Source organism: Vicugna pacos, chromosome 1 (assembly GCF_048564905.1).
Source record: "Vicugna pacos chromosome 1, VicPac4, whole genome shotgun sequence".
Taxonomy (NCBI): domain Eukaryota; kingdom Metazoa; phylum Chordata; class Mammalia; order Artiodactyla; family Camelidae; genus Vicugna; species Vicugna pacos.
In genome coordinates, this window is record NC_132987.1 from 62,478,579 (window position 1) to 62,500,896 (window position 22,318).

The 22,318-nt window shown below is 37.7% G+C and overlaps 1 protein-coding gene across 1 annotated transcript; it reads right to left on the minus strand.

Moving 5' to 3' along the window:
- Positions 1-8,123: 8,123 nt before the first annotated feature.
- Positions 8,124-22,104, minus strand: FBXO45 (F-box protein 45). The gene is made up of 3 exons (XM_006200924.4): positions 21,646-22,104; positions 15,526-15,882; positions 8,124-11,336 (listed from the first exon to the last, which is right to left on the minus strand). The coding sequence occupies exons 1-3, from the start codon at positions 21,958-21,960 to the stop codon at positions 11,151-11,153; spliced, it is 858 nt and encodes a 285-aa protein (XP_006200986.1). The 5' UTR covers positions 21,961-22,104; the 3' UTR covers positions 8,124-11,150.
- Positions 22,105-22,318: the final 214 nt, after the last annotated feature.

Genomic DNA, 22,318 nt, shown 5'->3' on the forward strand with positions numbered 1-22,318 from the left:
ATATTTTGGACATTTGGGACACGAACATTGCCTGGGATTTTTAAAAATAATATTTGCAAGCCTTGGTTGAAAAAACAAATTTCTATACATTTTATAAATAGTTAAAAGGAACAACTTTATTGAACCAGTCCTTTGACAAATTGTAAATTGCTATTAATGAATGAGTGTTCAATAATTTGTTATTTAGCAAATTGAGAGATGTTTGAGTACTATTTATCCTTTGAGGGTCTGCTCAAAAGACCTCCTTTATGAAGGTGCTTGGACTGAACCCTTCCCTCACCCCAAAGTGCCCTCTTCTTCTGAAGTCCCATAGCCTTCTCTCTGTACTTCTCTTGGACACTACCATTTTCTATTATGTTATATCTATTTAGGTAGATTTGCAGGGCCATGTAATCTTTGAGGGAGAAGTTTTACTTATCTCTGCCTGCTGGATAGTGTGGTGCTCATGTTAGGTCCTTAGTAAGTACCTGAACAGGGTAGAGGAGAAAGGGGGACCAGGAGCCCAACGTAACTAAAAATGTCTCCTTTTCCAGCCTGCAAAGTGAAGGGTATTTATAACAATCTGTCCTTTGAGTTTAGGCCAAAGACTTCTGCTGTTTCAACATTTTCTCCTCTTGGGCCATTTCCGGTGAGATGAAGTTCTACCAGCTTCTACCTTCATGCTTTGCCCACTGAGCCAGCCTGCCAATGTAGTGCCAGGGAGGTGCTATCAGAGGAGGCAAAGCAAGAAAATATGATGAAAGCTTTTCTTTGCAGCAGCAGTAGACCCAGCTCTCATGCTGGGGCACATACGGCACTTGGGTGGAGACCTACAGCCTAGAGCCAGGCTACTATCAGGATGCTACACAGAAAAGCTAAGGGCTAAGAAAGATAAGGCTGCTGACAGGACCAAGAAAGAGGTCTCTGGCTGGGTTTTAGAGTTGTCAGATTTAGCAAATAAAAATACAGGACACCCAATGAAATTTAAATTTCAGATAAACAATGAATGATTTTTTAGCGTATCTCATGTAACATTGGGGACATACTTTAGTATAAATATTCATTTATCTGAAATTCAAATTTCACTGGGAATCCTGGATTTTATCTGGCACCCCAGACATAGGTCAGGGGTTGTATAGTTATTGCTGATGATATTTAATAGGCAGAGCAGAAGGGAACAGTTCTCAGAGGTAAGAAAGGAAGCAAAGAGGAGCTAGCCCAGACCCTGAACATGCCTCGAGGGCAGGGAATATATGTTGTGCCCATTTGTCTCCCCAGTTCTGATGAATAAAACTGTCAGAGTGTTTCTGCTGACTCTCCGGGCAAGTCAGCCACCAACACTCTTCGTATCTGCCTTTTAGAGCATTAACTTTGTTATAGGATATTTATCTGCTAACATGTCTGCCTCCCCCTTGAGTGGAAAGTGATCAAGATTTTGAGTCAGAGATCTCGGTCCAAATCCAGACTCTGAAACACACTAAGTCACTTATCCCCTGACAGCCTCAGTTTTCTTCTATAAAAAGTGGATGCTATTGAGATATTGTGATAAATAAATGAGATAATATAGGTAAAGCCATTGCAGGTGCTCAGAAATATTAAGCACAACATCTATGAAGCTCAGGAGTGCAGGGACCTGGTCCTAACACAGCACCATACGTGCTCTGCAGGAGGTGCTCAATAGATGCGGGAGAGAAGAACAAACATTCAAGTGAGGAGGGTGAGCTCTATGGTGATTCTCTGTACCAGAAGCTCTTTATATTTCATTCTTGCTGCTAGTCATGCTTCTGATGGAAAAAGAGATAAGAAAGCCTCAATTATAATTTTCTACCAGCAACCTCTGATAAGGCCCTGAACGAGTAATGCAGTCTTGTAATACCCTTGTCCTTTACCATATCTTGTGCTTCCTCATGGGGGGGCAGCTGTAGGGAAGAGACTTTAACTCCTCATGGGGGTCCCTAGGTCAAGGGGGGCAGGTCACAACAGGTCATGAAATCAGGGGTCACCCACATGCTTGGGCGGGGGGAGAGTGCTGACAGTGCAGTGGTCCTCCTGAGCCCCTCTGGACAGATGCCTGCTTCCCTCTTCCTACAAGAGCTCCTTTTCTACCTTAAAACCTGTCATTCTAAGTTTCACTCTATGAGAAGTGGTAACATTTCACTTGGTTGAAGCATTAGAGGATTTTGTGCATATGATTCCTTTGCTGTTATGGACTGAATGTTTGTGTTCCTTTCAAAATTTATATGTTAAAACCCTACTCCCCAAATGTGATGGTATTAGGAGGTGGGACTTTGGGAAGTGATTAGGATTAGATGAAGTCCTAAGGGTGGAGCTCTCATGAATGGGATTAGTGCCCTTAAAAGTGTCAGGAGAGAGCTTGCTTGCTCTGCTCTGCTCTGCTCTCCACCATGTGAGGATTTAACTAGAAAAGTCTGCAACCTACAAGAGGGGTTCGCACCAGAAATCAACCAGTCTGGCACCTTGATCTCATACTTGTAGCCTCCACAGTGTGAGAAATAAATTTCTGTTGTTTATAAGCCACTCAATTTATAGTATTTCACTATAGCAGTCTGAGCCAACTGATACTGTCCTTTCCCTAAAATATTTCCTCGGTTCACCACATCACCAAACTCCCCTCCAGGCTGTGACCCTCAGGACACCCACCACTACCACAAAACAACCCAAATTAAACTCTAGAGTCTCTAGGAAAAGAATCCAGTGAAATATGCAAACATGATGCCCACAAGAGAGGGAGCAACTTATTAACAATGCAATTAGCCCTTTTTTTTTTTTTTTTTTTTTTTAATGCTCAAGATGAGCAGCCAGTGAGCAGCTGGGTGCTAATGATGCAAGATCAGCCAAACAAAAGATCGTGGGGCTGGCTTTCCTTTGAATTTCAAACCTCTCCATTCTTTAGTCTCTCTCTTAAAGCAGGGAACAGAAGTGTGAGGCAAGAAGCATACTGGTTTTTTTTTTTTTAATCAGGATCCAAAAGACCTGAGCTTTTTGTCTTAGCCCTTGATTTAGCAAACCAGTTCCTGCTAAGATGCAACCCTGTGCTGCCCAGGCAGTGTCTGTTGCCTCTCAGGGCTGAGGCTGGCATGGAGACGCTGGTCCTCTCCCTCGGGGGCTATCGTGTTGTGAGCCTCCGTCCCTCTGTGGGGTTGCCCTGCTCTCCTCTCAGTATCTTTTTCTCCTCACCCCTTTCAGTCTCCTTTTTATTCTCTCTCAGAGTCCTTGAAAGTGCCATCATTATGGTCAAACTTGAAATAAAAGCACGTTTGTTTGTGGTTTTGTGGGGTATCTAGCCTCTTTTTGTGGCTGCGTCCCAACTACCCTCTCCAACCCTCCCAGCCATTGGGTACAGAGTTGGGATCCTAGAAGCTTCCTAGGTACTATGTGAACCCGCTCCCCATGCCATGACATGACCACAGATGACTGGACAGAGTAGGACTGGGAAGTGGAGTCCCTATTTTTGGAATTTGGTATTGGGACAAAGAGTCTAATCTTATCCTGGGTTGATTTCTTGAAAGGAGAGGTATAGGCAGTCATTTTCCACCAAGTGAACTCTGTAGATGAGACAGAATGAAGAGATGTCTCAGAGACAAGGAAGAGCTCCTGATGCCTTTCTGTTGCCTTGTCCAAGTCCCTCATGAAGTCCAACTGCATTCTTGCCGTTGACCTCCATGAAATACACCTGTTTCTCATGAATTCCTTTTGCTTAAACTACCTAGTTTCTGTTGCTTCAAATATTCTTTAAAATGTTTCCTATTCCTAATTTTAGGACCAAATGAGTTAAAGGTTTTGTTTGTTTACACACCCACACACAAACCCACAAGAATACCTTTTCTCTCACAGTTGGTTCCTAATAATATTTATCAATTACAGAACAGTTCAGTAATAGTAATAAGAAATGTATTGAATGTTCAGTATGTTCCTGGTACTGTTCTAAAGCATCTCACATTGCCTTTCATTGCAACCTCATAGCATTCCTTAAAGGAGTTAGCACTCCCTACTCCTTTTACAGAAAAGAGAACTGAGGCCCAGAGAAATCAAATGTCTTCTCCAAAGTTACAGAGTTAATACGAACTGGGGTTGAATCTAGGTGGTCTTGACTCCAGAATCCAGGCCCTTTACCACAACACTACGTACCTCACAAACACTGGGTTACCAATACAACCTGACAAAAGACCTTCCAACAAATCTGTAACACCCCTGAAAATAGTTCCTGGCCTTACCCCTGATTTCACTGAACAATAAAATACATCATCCAAGTTGCCCACAGAGAGAAATAGGAAAGTTGGAAGAGCAAAAACTTACCAGGTGTGTTAGTTTCCTATGGCTGCCATGGAAAAATACCACACACTGGGTGGCTTAAGCAGCAGAAATTTATCTTCTCACTGTTCTAGAGGCCCCAAGTCCAAGTTCAAAGTGTGGGCAGAGCTGGTTCCCTCTGAGCTGTAAGGGAGGAATCTGGTCCATGCCCTCCTCTTCCCTAGCATCTGGCGGTTTTGCTGGCCATCTTTGACATTCTTTGGCTTTGCTGCATCATCCCATTCTCTGCCTTTATCTTCATGTGGTGTTCTCCCTGGTGTGCACATGTCCAAATATCCCCTTTTTATATGGACACCAAACACATTGGATTAGAGGCCCGCCCTATCCCAGTATGATCTTAACTAATTACACCTGCAACAACCCTAGATCCAAATAAGGTTAACACTCTTAGGTATCTGGGGTTAGGACTTCAACATATGAATTTGGAGGGGGGACACCATTCAACCCATAACACCAGATTTTATTCTCTCCACAGCAATTTTCAATGATTATATCTGTTTTTTCAGAGGTAAAAAGTTTGAGTTGAAGATGTGACAAATCACAGGTGCAGCTTCTTAACTGAGTTAGCACTCAAATTTCATGACCATCCTGATTCAGGAAGGATACCAGATCCACTATCCCTGAAAGAATCCTAATATGAACATTGATCTCTTTTAAATGACTTGCTCACTGAGGATGATAGAAGGGCCAACAGACAAGGTATTAGATGCCTTAGCTACTAGCCCTGGCTCTGCCATTGACTTGTTCTCGGTAGAAGGCTAGAGTTCTATATATGAATATATAACAAATTCTATATAATATATAATTATATAAATATAAAATTATACATTATATAGATTATTTATTATAAATATATATAAAATAATTCTCTCCTCCTAGTCATAAAACAGAGATTTTTGCCTCCTGTCTCTTCAAGTCAGTCCTCAATGGTTATCTTCTAGTTCAGAGAATTACCTGGGAACTTTAAAAAAAAACAAACAACTGATGCCTGAGTGCATCCCCCATCCCATCTAATTTAATTTGCCCGGGCATCTTATCTTTTAAAAACTTTCCAGGTATGTATTATCTTGATTGTGATGGGTATATACCCATGTCAAAACTTATCAACGTGCACACTTGAAATAAGGGTAGCTTATTATATGTCGATTATATCTCAATAAAGCTGTTTGAAAAATTAAAAGCTTCCCAGGTGATTCTAGTAGGCATCCCCAAATGAGAACTATTGAGCTGGGTCAACCTCCTCATTTAAGCACATAAGAAAACAGCCCTAAAAGGGAAGAAATCTGCCCGGGAATCATGTCGTGGCTAGCAGGACTGCCAGGATTTAGAGCTTGTGACTCCCGAACTATTACTCCAGTGTTCTTGCTTTAAAACCAAAATGACAGAACATTACTAACCTTCTCAAAAAAATTTTAAAGAGGCTCTTGAAAAATATGAAGTACTAGGATTGTTACAGAGATGCAGGGCATGAGAGTTAAAACAAAACCAAAACCCCCACCAGCCTTTACTTTGTAGAGTCACTCCTTAAAAGGGCAGTTGGTTGTCCTTTCAAGGTACTCCAGGCATACCCTCCCCTCACTCTGTCCACTGGGTTGTGGAGTCTAGTGAGGCTGAAGTGCTCCGGGCAATTTGGGTATGAAGTCTAATATATGTCGCTCTTTGGCCTGTTGAAGGGGGAGAGAAGTTATTGAGTTCTTTCATTCCAACCTTAAGAATCCTTCCTTTCAAAAGTAAAGGTGACCAACAAAGGGCACAGATAAATAAAAGAACTTTCAAACATTGGTTGGAAAACATAAATACATTAGGTTACACTAAAACAAAGAATCTGGCCTATTCCCATTACAATATGCCTCTAACTAACCTAACTCTGGATATTAGTATTTTAATACATTATTTCAGGGAGCCTTTCTCAAGGGACCTCAAAACCATTTCCATTACTCAATTTCATCTTCCATTTCATTTGTAGAGAAAAGGAAGGAGCAGAAAGACAATATGACTTACTAAGTATATACCACAGAATAGACAGACAGGACTTGACTTCCCTAATCTTTTTATGTCTCCTTGTTTCAAAGAAACAGAAATTAAAGATGTTAACAGTGACCTAAGGAAAATTTCTTAAATGATTCTTACTTTTTGAGTCATTCACTCATCATGAAATCCTATATACACAAACTGAACAATGACAGTCTTAAATCTGGAGGGGCTACTTCTTTTAACAAACTTTATTCTGAACAGTAGAGAACATGTTGCTCTAAACAATATTTTAGTGAATACATTAAATAAAAAGCAAACAGCTTGGGAGAGGATCCAGAAAAGAAATTAGAACAACAGATTGGTAAAGCTGTCCCTGGTATCTCTTTCCCACTAAACAAAAAGATAAATACAGAAAATTTATACCTACTTAATTTTCCTTTAGAAAATGAAAATTCTTTGTATAAATTTTAACATAGTAATGTATTAGGCAACTTTTAGCAACATGATCAACTGATTCTTCTAAGCTTTTGGATCACAGGAACCATTTGTTCAGCCATGCCTGCCTCTTATAACTCTTGGCAAAAAACTGCATTATCAAACAACTGTTAGCCGGGGGTGGGCAATAGTGAAACAGGATCCCAGTGAATTGCTATTCCCTGTCCATATTCCATTCTAAACATAGGAAATGTGGATTCTATTATTAAAAGCCATGGAATTTATAGGTAAATTCCATCATCACATTTGGGTACTAAGGTATCCCTGGTTTTTCTTTCTGATCAATGTATTAAAAAATTCCTTGATTTAAATGTAAGCAATCACAGGTGGTTAATGTTTGTTTTAACTTTTTATTAAGAAACTAAAGCAAAAAAAGAATTTCAAAAATTAATATACAGAGCTCTAATTTTAATTCTAAACAAATATGAAATCTACACCAAGAACTCAATATTAAAGTTTACTACTATTTAAGAATAAAAGGGAATGGGTAAATGCATTCAGTCATTATTTCTTCCTCACTAGCCTCAGATTTGCTTCACTTGGATAGAATACAAAGAGCATCTTTCTCATCTATCTTTTGTCACTATAGTCTGTAACTTCAGAGAAGCTATTTTCTTCCTACAGCAAACATGCAAGCACCTGACTACTGGTTTTGATTAAGTGGGCATAAAGATGAGTCCATCAGAGATCCTTTCTCAAGATGTTTAGGAGAGATAAAGACATAAATATAAATAAATTTATACAAGGTATAAAGTAATACAGCATGAATTAAGTATAGGTAAAATAAAAAAACAAGGAAATTTCAAGGAAGGAGAGATTACATCTGGCTAGAGGAACTGAGGAATGCTTTATGAGGATAGTATTTGGGTTGGGTATGGACTGTTCCTTCCAGGAAGGCTTCAAAGTGGTTCTGATTGTGGTGGTCTTGATTTCTAAAAAGTAATATCAATACTAATCTTTAAAACTCAAGTTTCTATCTCATCTAACTGTTCATTTTAAAAAATGATCAAAAAATATAAATATTACAGTCTATATAAACAGCAGTTTGGGGACATAAATGAAAGTTTAATTATAACACTTCCTATACGGGTTAGGGCTCTGTTATTTTCAAAACTCTCTTTCCCAGGTCAAATCATATCTAAAAGGCAAAAGATGCCTAATCACGGAACCATAGCTTTAAGTATTCAACTGAGCAACACCTACTTGCTTTAGGTACCTTAACAAATCTTTATCTAGACTTAGAGGAATAAGAATGAAGAAGATGAAATAAATGGTTTAACATTCAAGAGTCAGGTAATGAAAAAATAATGACAACTAAGAAATGATATATATTAAACACAGAATTCTTTGTATGAAAAGTTTTAATGAATTGTGAGCCATTGACCATTACAGACTTTAAGCCTTAATATTTCTTCTTTCCTATGTAAAACCAGGTAATTCAACCAGCCTATCAAGTTTGACAGAAGACCATAGTATGAATAAGAGTAATAGTAATGTTTTCTTACCCATCTGCATGCTTCACTAAAGTTAAGAACCAAAGAGTGTCCCTGGTTTTCCAAGTCAACAAAGCAAATTCAATCACACATTTTTCCTGATCATAGTTTCAGTTGAAATACAACAAATACAACTTTGCCTTTCAATAGCACTTTTTGTCCATAGCACGAGCACTTTCCCATTATTTTCTTCTTTACCCTCAATATCCTTGTGAGGTAGTAAAGGGAGGGAACAAGGGCATTTTTTTTTTTTCAGATGAGAATACTTAGGCTAAATTTAGATGAGTGGTTCTCAATCTTGGCAGCATGTTGAAATCACTTAAGTTTTTAAAAAATCCTCATGGCCATGTTATATCCCAGATAAACATCAGAATCTTAGTGTAGGGGACCCAAGCATCAATATTTTTCAAAACATATATGACTCCAAAGCACAGCTAAGGTTGAGAACCATTGGTTTAGATGATTTATATTCAATCTTCAGATGCAACAGTCTTCCACCTAAATGCTGTTTCAGCACCAATGAAAAAGAGATTCCATTTCCTCAAACACTGTAACAGTTTGTCTTAGTATTCTGTACAGCTGCTATTGGTCTCCAGGAACAAGATAATTGACCAGTTATAAATGAAGGCTCTTTATTCCCCTGATACTCATGCAAAACATGAACCTCCATTTCATAAAACTTGCAAATGGGATATTAGAAAATTTAAACCTTTGAGATAAGAATGGCTTGTTGTTAAACATTTAGGCAATTATTTGATTCTAGGTTCAATATGCAATAACCATGTGTTTCTGTTTTCCATTCAGCACCTTCAAAAGTTTGTTGCAAATGAATGTTTACTAAGATAAAACAGAAGATATAAACTAAACTCTCAGCAAAAGCTCTTGGAATTGGCCATATCACAGTCTGAAAAAGAAACAAGTACTTAAAAGACCTTACAGTTCTAACTAGTTGAATCTTTATCCTGAGCCAGATCTCTTCTTTAATTAAATTTTAAACTTTGCCAGATCAAGTTGTTCTACATCAAAAAAAAAAAATTCTGTAGCAGCTATATTCTCTAATACATTAAACATATAACTTTACTCTGTAGTATTAAATATGGTTTCTAGGTTTCTTCTTGATGTCAATATCAAAAAGGATCTTTAACAGACTTCACCTTTAAGCAACATACCAAATCTACAACAAATACTTGTAAACACTTCAGGTGACAAAAATAAAATCTTTGTTCATGACTGAAATCCCTTGCTTCGTAGGAGTATTGATAATATTAACTCTCAGGGAGCTACCCAAGAATCCCAGCCAGCTGCTTGCTGTCCCTAATTTTATTAGATTCAAGACAAAATATGCATACAGCAAAACCTAAAAAGTACAAAGATTCCACTTGCCTTAGTCAATTCTTACCACAAAGATGTATCTGAAACCATACAATCTATACTTTCATACAGAAAGATGTTTGTTTCCTTTCTAACAAAAGAAAACCTCAGCTCATGTATATTGAATTATTAATTTGAAATAGTATTAGTGAAATCAGGTGTATAGTCAAAAATTCTGAAAAGGAATTAACGTTAAACTCTTCTACAATGAAACCTTCAAAATATTGCCAACCTGAAGTTGCCAGCATAAGGTGTTTTATTTCAAGTCCCATGGGGGCAATTATCTATAATAAGATTAAGAACATTCTTAAGCTGGGTTCAGGTTGGCACTGTTTCACATGGGTGAGTAAACATTTTCTTGATAACCCCAATGAAGAGTTTGAGGCTTAGATTGTTGCATGATGTAAACAATATGAAATTAATAAAATTATAATATCCACAGAATTATAAAGTTACAAAATAAAAGAACCATTGATCAATTATTTTCTTAAGGTATGTGACTAACAGCTTTCATATTTGACAGCTATAAGAACAAATGGCAATGTTCTGTGTTCTTATGACACCCTTTTTCAGAAGGTCAAAAAATAAAACCAGATACTACAAGATGCATATTATTATTATTATTACTGATATATGTATGATTACAAATAGATTTGCCTTCCCTCAATCTTAGCCAGGAGACTGAGTGATCTTTACAATAATTTTGATGGTTAAAAAAATAAACCAGACTGTAATAGCCATGGAAACTGTAAGCCAAATATAATACAAAATGAGCCAATACAACACATCTCTTCTTAAAATTCTCTTCTTTGTAGTTACCAAACTGTCCCTAAATGTTATTCTAATTTTTGTACCATGTAGTGGTTTTTAAGAAATTGAACTAGAACAAAGCAACTCCTTTGTCCTATACTTTTTTTTACAGTTTTTTTTTACACACAATAGTAATATACAACTTTTAAAATAGCTGCACAATTTTATATCTCACTGTTAGAGAAGTGCAGTCCAGGCAGACCATGCTTCTCAATATATTAAAAATATTAAATAAAATCCAACCAGTTTCATACTTTTCTAATAGTCAAGCTGGTTGGAAAAAAGGGTCTGGAGAAAAAACAGGCAGTTGTAAAATAGGATCAGTCTTTCTTCACAAACACACTACTTAAAACTCTTGCTATTTTCCTTATCTTATCCCTTTTCTAAGCTCTCACAATCTCTAAGCTCTCGCCTTAAAAGTTGGAATTAACACATTGCAATAACTTAGAGACAAAATCTGTTACAACATGCATATGTCAACTGCCCACTCAACCAACTGCAACCCTGAGGATTTTTCTGGCCCAGTAGAAAGAGGAAACACTAAGATAATCTCTGCTTAGAGTTGCTTCTCCAGTTAACAATATCATGTGTTTTTCAGGATGTTTCTTGGGCATGCATGTATGACACTGTCACTTCATGATTCTACTTTCCATAAGCAGGTATCTCCTCCACTCTTTCATCCCAAGAAAGCCACTGTCATCCATCTAAAGGTTTTCCAAGGTAAACCAAAGTCACTTCTGTGTTGCCATATACAGCAGAAACTGCTGGATATAAGCAGACCTTTGGAAGTCCTCTAAAGGCAACCCCCAGGAACTCATATCCACGTTCAAAAGCTAAAGTCTTATCTTCCATGTCCAAGATGACTCGAATTCTTTCTCCTATCTGCAAACAGACATCAAAAGAAGGTTAGAAGAAAACTCACCAAAGGCATAGCTAGAAGAAATCAATAAGCTGAAAATATTATTAAGAACATATATCTTGGGGTGGAGGGTATAGTTCAAGCAGTACAGTGCATGTTAGCATGCATGAGGTCCTGCGTTCAATCCCTAGCACCTCCACCAAAAAATAATAATAAACAAATAAATTTAAAAAAGAGTATAAATCTCAAAAGTTATATAGAAAAACCAAAAGTTTTTTGGTCAGGGAGAAACACCTAGAAAAAGAACATACGTCAATTTCACCACATATGTTTGGTATTTTTTTTTTCAACTTAAGACTTGTGTGGGATCCATATTTAATACTAAAAATGTAAATATTCCTCCAAAACAGTTCCCAGATTTTATTTACTCTTTAAAGGCTTTTCTTAAGAAATTTACCACCAAAATCTAAAACTTGTTATATTTTACCAAAAAAGGCTACCTAAATTTTCTCACATTACTACAGTACATATATACAATGGAATGTTATTCAACCTTAAAAAGAAATGAAATTTCAATATGTGCTACCACATGAATGGTCCCTGAAAACATTATGCTAGAAGAAATAAGCCAGACACAAAAATACAATTATTATATGATTCCACTTACATCAAGCACCTGGAATATAGACAGAAAATTGAATAGCAGTTACCAGAGGCTGGGGGTAGGGAGAAATGTACAGTTATTGTTCAGTGGGCACAGAGTTTATGCTGGGAATGATGAAAAACTTTTGGTATATACAATGGTGATGATTACACAACATTGTGAATTTATTTGATGCCACTGAATTATACATTTATAAATAGTTAAAATAATAAATATTGTTGTGTATATTTTACAACAATAAAAAAATTACTATAATAAAATTTACATAGCCTTTAAAGTTTACAAAGCAGTTCTACAAATAATGTGGAACTTATATAATCATGAATAGCCAAGTCTGACTATAGATTTTAAAGATGCAGAATATGCTTATTAAACAAGCACTTTGTGGTCCACTACTCTGAAACACCTGTTTGTTATAAAAACAGCAGCATTGATTGTTAAACTAAACTTAAGAAACACAATTATCCAGTTCTTCCATTTGGAAAAATAAGCAAAGATATAGAGTGTTTTATCCTTATACTTTGTATATACTAGAGATTGTTGCATCTATATACTTGGAGGCAGGAAGTCCTAACTTTGTAATAACAAAATCATAATTTCATACTTCCCAATAATGATACCCCCTGCTGCTATCATTACTTTCCTTCATTGTATTTCCTATCAGAACTAACTACCAACATCTACTTTTTCCCTCTCTCCACCCAACTCACAGATTAACCCCATTCTATGGACCTAAGAACCTCCAAATCATCATCATCACTCCTATTACCAACAAAACATGGACAACAGAAATTAGACATAAAAAGCTAATATTCTGGTATTTGTTTAGTGACTTGTATTATCTCATTTAATTTTCTCATCAATCCTAGGAGCTATCCCTATTTTACAGAATATAAACATTAGACAATAGAACCATTCCAGGTGAAATTTGCAAGTTTGCTTCACCTTTGACTAGGACACAGCAGACATACACACAGCACAGAGAGCAGAAAGGCAAAGTCTTACAGCTTTAGGTCAGAGGACAAAATACAGAGACAGCAGAGAAACTGGAAACTTAAGAGGAGGAACTCCAGAAGCAACAAAACCACAAAGAGGGTAAGTTACCAAGTCTGAGAATAAACTCTGCCCAAATCCTTGTGTGACCACTGTATTTACACAGGCACAGGGGAAACCCCTAGGGAAGCAGGCAGAAAAAGCAGCAGCTAGAAGCCAAAAAAACTGAACAAAGACATTAGCTGTGCATACTGTGGGGGGAGACAGTTTACCGTTCCAGTCCAGACAAGTTAACTGCTTACTAGAACATGAAAAACTACCATCTTCAGAAAAACAAAGCAGCTTCTAAAAGAACAAAACATTCCAAAGTTACTACCATATATTATCCACATGTCCAATTTTCAATTAAAAAATTACTGGGTATGAAAAGAAACAAGTAAGTGCAACTGATACTCATGGGGAAAAAAGCAGTAGAAACAGACTCCAAGTGGGCCCTAGATGTTGGATTTGGCAAAGATTTCAAAGCAGTTATTATAAAATATATATAAAGAATTAAAGAAAAATATAGTACTAATAAATGAACAAACAGAGACCTCAACAGAGAAATGGAAACTATAAAAAAGAGCCAAATGAAAATTTTAGAGTTGAGGGGCACAGTAACCAAAACTCATTAGCCTGGCTCAATAGCAGAGTTGAAGTGACAAGAAGAAAAAAAAATCTATGAACTTGAAGACAGAGTAACAGAAATTAACAAATTCAAAAAGCAGAGAGAAGAAAGAGCACAGCTTCAGAGACACAGAGACAAGGACAATGTCCCACAGAGATAAGGACAATGTCCTTGTCCAACAATTACATTAAATATAAATGGACTAAAGACTCAAATCAAAAGGCAAAGATTTTAAGACTGGGTTAGATAAAAAGCAAGATCTAATTATATGCCATCTGGGAGACTCAATTTAAATACAAAGATAAATTAAAAGTAAAAGGATGAGGGAAAAGAGATACTTTGAAATAGTAATCATAAGAAAGTTGGATTGGCTATATTGATATCAGACAAAATAGATGCAAAGACAAGGAATATTACTAGTCAAAGAAGGTCATTTCATAACGATAAAAGAGTTAACCAGATAGGCAGACATAACAATTACAAATGTATATACACCTAATTACAGAGTTCCAAAACACATGAAGCAAAAACAGACAGAACTGAAAGAAGAGATAGATAAATTAGCAATTATTATTGAAGATTTCAATACTCCTCTTGGTAAATGATAGAACAGGTATAAAGAAAATACAGAAATCATATAGAAGACTTGAAGACTACCAACCAAGTTGACCTAGTTGCCCTTTATAGTTTATTCTATCCAACAACAGAATATACATTCAAAGACACGTGGGACACTCATCAAGGTAAACCATATGCTGGATATAAAACATATGTCAGTAAATTTAAAAGGACTGAAATCATACAGTATGTTCTCTAAAAAACAAAGAATAAAGGATTTTCACCACAAAATCATTACAAGGCTAGTCATAGGATTTTATCTTCAGTGATTCTTAAGTCCAGACACCTGCTCCTTAGGGTATTTGCAGAGCCTGAAAGGACAGTAAGGAAAGGATTCTCTGAAAGAAAACACTTTCAGGCTTTTATACCTCAGGAAATGGGATATATTTTTAGTTCTTCTACTTTATTATGCCTGACTTGAGGTCATAACCAAGGCTAGAGCTTTCAAACCACATGTTCCTCTGAAATGTGCGATCTATAATTTCTTAAAATTTCCAATTTCTTACCAGGTTATTGTGTTTTAGATTCTGCTTAATCTATGGTAATCATGTAGCTTTTACAAATAAGAACTATAATTTTAACCCTAGAATCAAGTGAGTATGGCTTAAGGCGAAGATGAAAAGAATTTTAAAATGCAGTAGTTTGCCTGAACTCGCCTGTCCTTATAGAAATCACTAACACCTCCAGTGGCTTTGAATCCAATCCACAGATTAATGAGTAGCAGAGAGTGAATGTGTATGTACATGCACACAAGTGCATTTGTGGGGGTGAGGTATCTAGAAGTAGATTTAGATATGCCACAGTATAAGAAAGATGACAATCCAGAGCGTAAGTTGGCAAACTATGGCTCCTGGGCCTAATCTGGCTTAAGGTCTATAAATAAGGTTTATATTTAAGGTTTATACAGGTCTATGTTCACTCATTTACATAATATATGGCTGCTTTTGTGTTATAACAACGGAGTTGAGTAGTTGTGAGAAACAGTATGGACCACAAAGTCTAAAATATTTACTATCTGGCCCTGTAGAGAAAAAGTTAGCCAACCCGATTTAGAGTTAAGATGACTGCTCAAATTGAGTATGTATTAAGAAACAAATACTGAGATACTAAAAGATTATTATCAGAGGATCCAAAAAAGCCCAATCACATTATTTATTTAAAAGTTACCAAAAAGACAAACAATGCTGCTACGTAAAATTTTGTAAATTTAAAACAAATTAAGGCATGATTTAACAAAGGCTCACTTCCCAGAAAATACCCAGTTTCTCACCTGATATTTTGGTGCATTGTTGCACTGTGGAAAACTGCCATTGACTTCTCCATTATGTAGTAGATTATTGTCCACCAGATTCCAGCCCCAGCTCTGGTCATCACTGCCCAGCAGTGCCACATAACCTTGGCATTGCATGGGGGCCCGTTTTGTGGCAATTCCAATCACTGCCACAGTGCCCAGAGGGCCCTCCCACCACACTTCCCAAGCATGGCGGCCCTCACTGAAACCAATCTTGGTCCTTGCACCATCAGTGCTTTGAGCGATGGGGTTTCGATGTAAAGTAAAGCCATTCTTCTTAATGTAGACATTCCTCGAGCAGTCATTAGTGCTGAAGGCATGTTGGAAAGCACGTATCTGAAAAGATGAAAAACAGACCAAAAAAACAGAAATTTGATTTTTTTAAACATTAAAAAGTACCCAAACTTTAGGCTACATGTTTTTCAACAATAAAGTTATATACTTTAAGTAAGACAATAAGCATTTCCAAAAAATGGCTCACGTTTCAGGATGGGATACTAACATAATAAATTATACATTAAAAATAAAACTGCCAATTGTTTCATTATTGACAAAAATTCTAAACAATAGTATAATCTCTCCAGATAGACTTCTTAAAACATCAAAAGATATACACACGAATATGTATTTTAGAGATAATACTGAAATGTTTATGGGTGACAATGGTATCTGGAAATTGCTCTGAAATATTCAGAAATGGAGTGGGAAAGTGGGTGGCATAAACATGAAACTAGATTTTCCAATAATTAATCATTGGTAAAGCTTGGTAATGGGTATAGGGAGGTTCATTAAATTGTTTCCTTTACTCTTGTTTATATTTGATATTTTTACATAAAAAAGTTAAGATATGCACAGTTTTCATGTTGGCAATGCTGTCACCAAAAACAACTGTATTTTAAGTAAAATAGAGAACTTAGTCATACCAGCTCTTAAGTTGATGAAAACTTTTAATAACCACAAACTATCTTAAATCCTCAGCCTCTTTGCTAGGCATTACTCATACACTGAGACATCACCACTCTCATTTTACTAAATCAAATAATCCCCTAGATAGCATCTAAATTCAACCACTAAAATTTATGCAGAGATAGTCATTAACAGCAGCTACCACTGACAGGACATGTTAGCTGAATTTCAGTAATTACCAGTTTTTTAAGCCTCTAAAATAAAGACAGTATGAAAATTGCTACTTTGTACAAGTAATAACAATTTCTCATTTTTAATAACTTAAAGTTTTTGGTTTGTATGTTTTTTAGAAAATCCCCTCTTTATTCAAACTACCCAGAAGCAGCTAAAGACTGGGACCTACTGCTTTAGTTAACCAAATAAATCAACTCCAGAATCACAGAATTTCAACCTTAGGAAAGATTTTAAAGTTCACCTAGTTCAACTCGGGGATAAGCACATAGACATAGAAGTAAACAGCTAGTTAATACAAGAGCCCCAAAGAGAAGTCAAGTATCCAGCCCCCACATCCAGTGTTCATTGCTGCACTCCAGAGCACAGATTAAAAAACAACCGAAAAACTTCCTTGGTTCAGGTATCCCTTGTTTTCGTAAGGATGAAGTAAACTCAAGTATACCTACATTTTTTCCTTTCTGTTCTTATTATAACATACTTTTAAGCTCCTAAAAGTGCTATACACACCACAACCACCTGATTCTAGTAAGAAATATCTTGAAAAAAATTTAATCTAACCTATATTGATCAAATCCAACAGAGGACAGAAGAGCATGTTAAGCAACACCATGGGAATGAAATATGAAAAACCCAGACTGAGGGAATTTCTACAGGGTAAATAACCTAGTTTAATTTCTATATTAGCACCTTTATTACACCTCATCCTAGTTCAATCACCTTTGATAGTTTCGTACTGACTACCATATCAACTGTAAATTCTTCTGCCTGGCCTTCAAAGCCTTCAGATCTGATTCCTCCTATTTCCCTTTCTAATTTCATATTGTCCTCCTTGTGTGTGGCATCATATCTGCCTTCCTCCTCCCACATATCCTTTAAGACCAGCTCTAGTCTTACCACCTCAGTGAAGTTAGTCTTAATCAGGAATCCCTGCCTGATTCCTGTCTCCTGAATTCCCACCCACCATGGTTTGCACTATGCAACATTTAATTGTTACACACCCCATCCACTAGACTCTAGTTAAAAATATCTCGCAAAAAAATCTAACTTAACCTAAATTGATCAAACCTCTATAGGAAATAACAGAGAGCATGTTAAGCAACACCATGGGAATGAAATCAGCAAATCTAGACTGAGGGAACCTCTACTGGGTAAACAACTCGGTTTCTTCCACAAGTAAGTCGCAGCAGTGGGAGGTGAAAGAGATGGAGGGTATATCTGAAGACTAAAATAGCCTTAAGAGATATATCAACTGTTTGTCATGGGAATCTTATATAGATCTTGCTTAAATAAATTGAAAATTAAAGATACAACATTTGACATTTATGAGACAACTGGAAAATTGAACACTATGCTTTTTATATTAAGGAATTATTATTTATGTCTTTACACATGAGATGTAATAATGGTATTGTGATTAAGTGTCCTTATCTTTTTAGAGATGGATACTGAAAAAAATCAGATAAAATGGAAAAATAAATGCATAAACAAATAAAAACAATCTATAGTTTTTGCTGCACAGTTTCATATACAACCTGGATTTTGCATTATTAGAGCAAACAGCTTTAAGATCTAGTTTAGGATGTAAGTCTGAAATTTAGAGAATTATAGTGAGATGCCAAGTATGACTAGAATAATTGATGTTACTTGATAATATGTAAAATATGAACCTTTAAAAAGACAAATCCTAGTTACATTGACAACTCCAAATACTTTCCAGTTTTAAGCTATCCTAAGCCTGTTCTCATCGTTTTCTCAGTTACCCAGGCTCCCTGGAAATCCTGTTTGACTCTTCCTTCTTCCTCAAACCACTCACCCAGCCAGCTGTCTACCTATGTGCACTTGTTTTCTTGCAGTTTGTCTCCCAGCCAATCCCTTCTCTGCTCTATATACTTGTTTGGGTGTTAAGTACCTCTGGTATAGGCACCAACTCCTGCCTTTTCAAATTCATCTTACGGCCTAGTTTTTCTAAAGCACAGCTCTTAATTTGTCACTCCTTTGTTCAAATCTCTGTGGTTTACAACTGTAAAACAAAGCCCAAACTATACACTGAAGGCTGTATGTCAAGGACCTCCACGATATATCATTTCAGCTTACCTTTACAATCATACTTCCCAATCTAACCAGACTATTTTATATCTTTAGTGTCTCCTCTAAGCTCCAAAATGTAACAGATGCCTAGCTGAAATCTCTTGGATGTTTCAAAAGCACTGTAAATCCTACACTACCAAAACTGAACTCATTGTTATTCCTCCAAAATCTAGCCCAGGTGATCCTTATATTATGTAAGCCAGATACCTAAGAATCATCCTTAGCACCTCCCTCTTCCTCATGCCTATTTCAAATCTATTGCAAAGTCCTGTTGATTTTATTTCCTAAATCTCTCCTAAATTTCTGCCCATCTCTTCTACTATATACTTCATACTACTCATATTTCTAAGGTACCCCTCCAACCTGTGCTCAATTGTGAAGTTAGAAATAACCTTTTAAAAATGGAAAAATGTCTTAACACCAATCCCCCACTTCTAACCCCCTCTTGTTTATAATTTAAAATGGCTTCGTTTTGTTTGGCCTCAGTCTGCCTCTTCATCTTATCTCAAACTGGCCTCACCTTTGCTCTCTACACTCCAGCCACACTGATTATTTTCTGTCCCTCATACTCATCCCTCCTGGAAGGCTCTTCTTTCATACTCTGGCCTATTTATCCTTATCCTTCAGGTTCATGCATTAGTTCCTCAGAGAAAGCCTTCCCTGACTTCCCTATTTAGGTCAAATTCTTCATCATTGACATTAAGAGCACCATGTATCTACCCTTCATAGTACTTAACACAAACACAATTTTACAACTATGTGATTATTTGATTAATACCCACTTCCCCCCACTAGACGGTAAGCTTCATATGGCAAGGCATTCATAAGAGTTTGTATCTGTTTTTATTCATCATTGCATCTAAACTCAGCATAGTGCCTAGTATTCATATTTTTTAAAATATAAATATATGCTGTACAAGCCCTCTGCTTTCCATTGTCCTGCTTTTGTTCATGGTATTTCCTCTTAGTAAAATGTTCAGATTCTCCTTATCTTTAAAATTCAGCTCAAATACAATCTCAACTTCAAACCTCCTCCAATCCTCCACTCAACTTGTAAATCTCTTTCACTTAACTTCTATCATTATATTTTTTAATATCTGTAACAGTTATGAATAATTTCTACCATTTTTAAGTAATAACCACTAGTTATTTCTATACCTTTTTTTCTCCTCTATTAGACTGAGGACTTCCCTACTAGGCTATCTGACTCCTTTTGAATTAATCTTTCATCTTCAAGATATTCAAGAAAAGTCCTGCAACATCTGAAAGTATATGTGATAGTACAAGTCTATAATACCTACAGTGCATGTAATACAAAGGCATACTATTAAAAACTTAAGAAACCTAAAATATCTGGGAGGATACAAAAGAAGTAAGTGAAACAGGTTGCCTCTAGCCTGGGTAGTGGGGGCACAAGGATGACAGGAAGGCATTTTTCTTTATATCACTTTGCTTTGCTTGAATGTTGACTCACATAAACAGATTATCTATTACATATTATTACATGAATCTTGTATCATGTGAACATATCTATTATAGACCAATTACAAAAATGTCTTAATTAAAAATAAGTAAAAGCAATAAACATTATGGAAAACAAAAAACTAAATAAAACTTATGAAACCTACATGTTTATCAGCCACACTAGCACAAAACTGCAATCTTCTGCACTCTACTTTATGAATTACTAGAATCCATTGAGCATCTATCATGTATAAATATTGCCCTCGTGAATTAACATGTTATTTCACTTAATAGAAAAACAATTTGACAGTTAACATATTTAAGAGCAATACTCCTTATCTTATTAAACTAAAACATGTTCTATTACAGAAGAATAAATTTTACATCTATTTCACGTGGAAAAAAATTTACTCCTCACTCTGGCCCCACTGGCAGGCTAGCATTTAAAAGGGATGTTTTCCCTTTTTAGTTATTAATGTATTTTTGTTTACCAGCATTCTAGGTCAGACTTTATCCTCTCTCATATTGGCTGTTGGTGACTGCTATACTGAATAGCTGTTTCCATCCAACTGAACCCAAGTTTAGGTGCTTTTGTTTATACTGCTTGAAGTATCCTCTCAGTTCTACCATGACTTGCTACCTGACATTTTTATTTGTATATAAAAGCAAGACTAAGCACAAGAATCTCGCAGGAAAGAAAAGACAGCAAAAATGAAATTAGCATGTTAGATGACAAACAGAACAGAAAAGAGACACACACCATCAACGTGAAACTATGAAAAAGTTGGCAAGGAAGTAGCCAATAATAGTGGAACATGGCAGTATCATGACGGTTAACTGGTGCCAACGGGAGGATGTTCTATTAAAACCTGTATCTTGAAAGTTAGGATGCTTTGGACCACACTCATTTATAAGCCTGTAACATAGCAGAGGGAATTAAAGAATACCTGGACGAAAACAAAGAAAAAAGGGTTATAAATCAGAGCTTGGAAAAGGTGAAGTGAAAGCAAAGATCTTAGAAAACTAAGCCGATATTAAGGCAGTCGAAATGATCTAATAAAGGGCAGGAAGAAAAATAGGATTAGAGTATTGAAAGGTACAACAATGGGGGTGGTCTGTTTTTAAGGGCAAAGACTTTGGAAAGTAGAACTGAGTGATGGAAACCAGGTAGGGGAAACCATCCGATGCTTTAAAAACTGTATCACGAAAGTAGGGTGGGTTAAGGAGCAGAACTTCAATCCAGAGAGATCTTTATGGTAGGGGGAGTTGAGTTAAGGTATTGACTGGAGCGGTGGACAGGCGGGATGGTGAGGCGAGACTTCTGACTCAGAAGCTTAGCTGAGAAGCACTGAAAACAGCGCGGAGAAGCGGGACTGGGGTCAGCGGCGTGGCGCGGGGCTCCCTCACCTTGGCCTTGTAGCTGGGCAGGTTGCAGAGAATGTCCGTGCGCAGAGCCTCCTCTGCCAGGCTGCGGGCGCACAGGCTCCGCCACACCTCGCTGTTCTCATCGCCGTGCAGGCAGCGGTACCAGTGCTTGCACACCAGGGCGCAGCTCCGCAGCTCGGATAGCTCCAGGTAGGAGAACACCAACTCTAGCACCCGGCTGGGAAGCCGGCCCCCGATCCCCCCGGCCCCGGCGCCCGAGCCGGCGCCCGCGCCGCCGCCGCCGCTAAAGCCAGCGCTGCCCGAGGCTGCCCCAGCCCCCGGGGCCGGCGCCGCCATCGCCTCACCAGCCGGCCCGAGGGCCGCCGCCGCCGCCGCCGCTTCCCCCCGTCTCTGCTTGGGAGGCCAAGCCTCGCCTTGAGACCTGAGCAGCTCGCTCACCGCCCCTTTCACAGCCAACCGCCCGGCCCCTCCACCACTCCCGCCCCTGCCCTGGGGCGTCCGCCGCGCGCCCCGCCTCACTGAGGGCAGACGCACCGGCCGCACGGGCGTCCCCCGCCCCTCCCTCGCGGCTCAGCACGAGCGCTGGAACCGCCCGACTCGCAAGGCCTCCCCGCGGCGCGCCGGTGGCTCCGCCATACGGGTTAAGGGCACGAAGCAAGGGCGCACGCCCAGCTCGCGCGCCGTTCCTTTCGTC

What these genes read in the sequence shown, in the direction of transcription:
- FBXO45 (XM_006200924.4), bottom strand. Translation starts at nt 21,960, where the DNA reads ATGGCGGCGCCGGCCCCGGGGGCTGGGGCAGCCTCGGGCAGCGCTGGC. An exon ending in TGCCCAGCTACAAGGCCAAG is followed by an intron (nt 15,883 to 21,645) that starts GTGAGGGAGCCC and finishes TCATCTTTTCAG; the next exon opens with ATACGTGCTTTCCAACATGC. An exon ending in ACAATGCACCAAAATATCAG is followed by an intron (nt 11,337 to 15,525) that starts GTGAGAAACTGG and finishes GTCTGTTTGCAG; the next exon opens with ATAGGAGAAAGAATTCGAGT.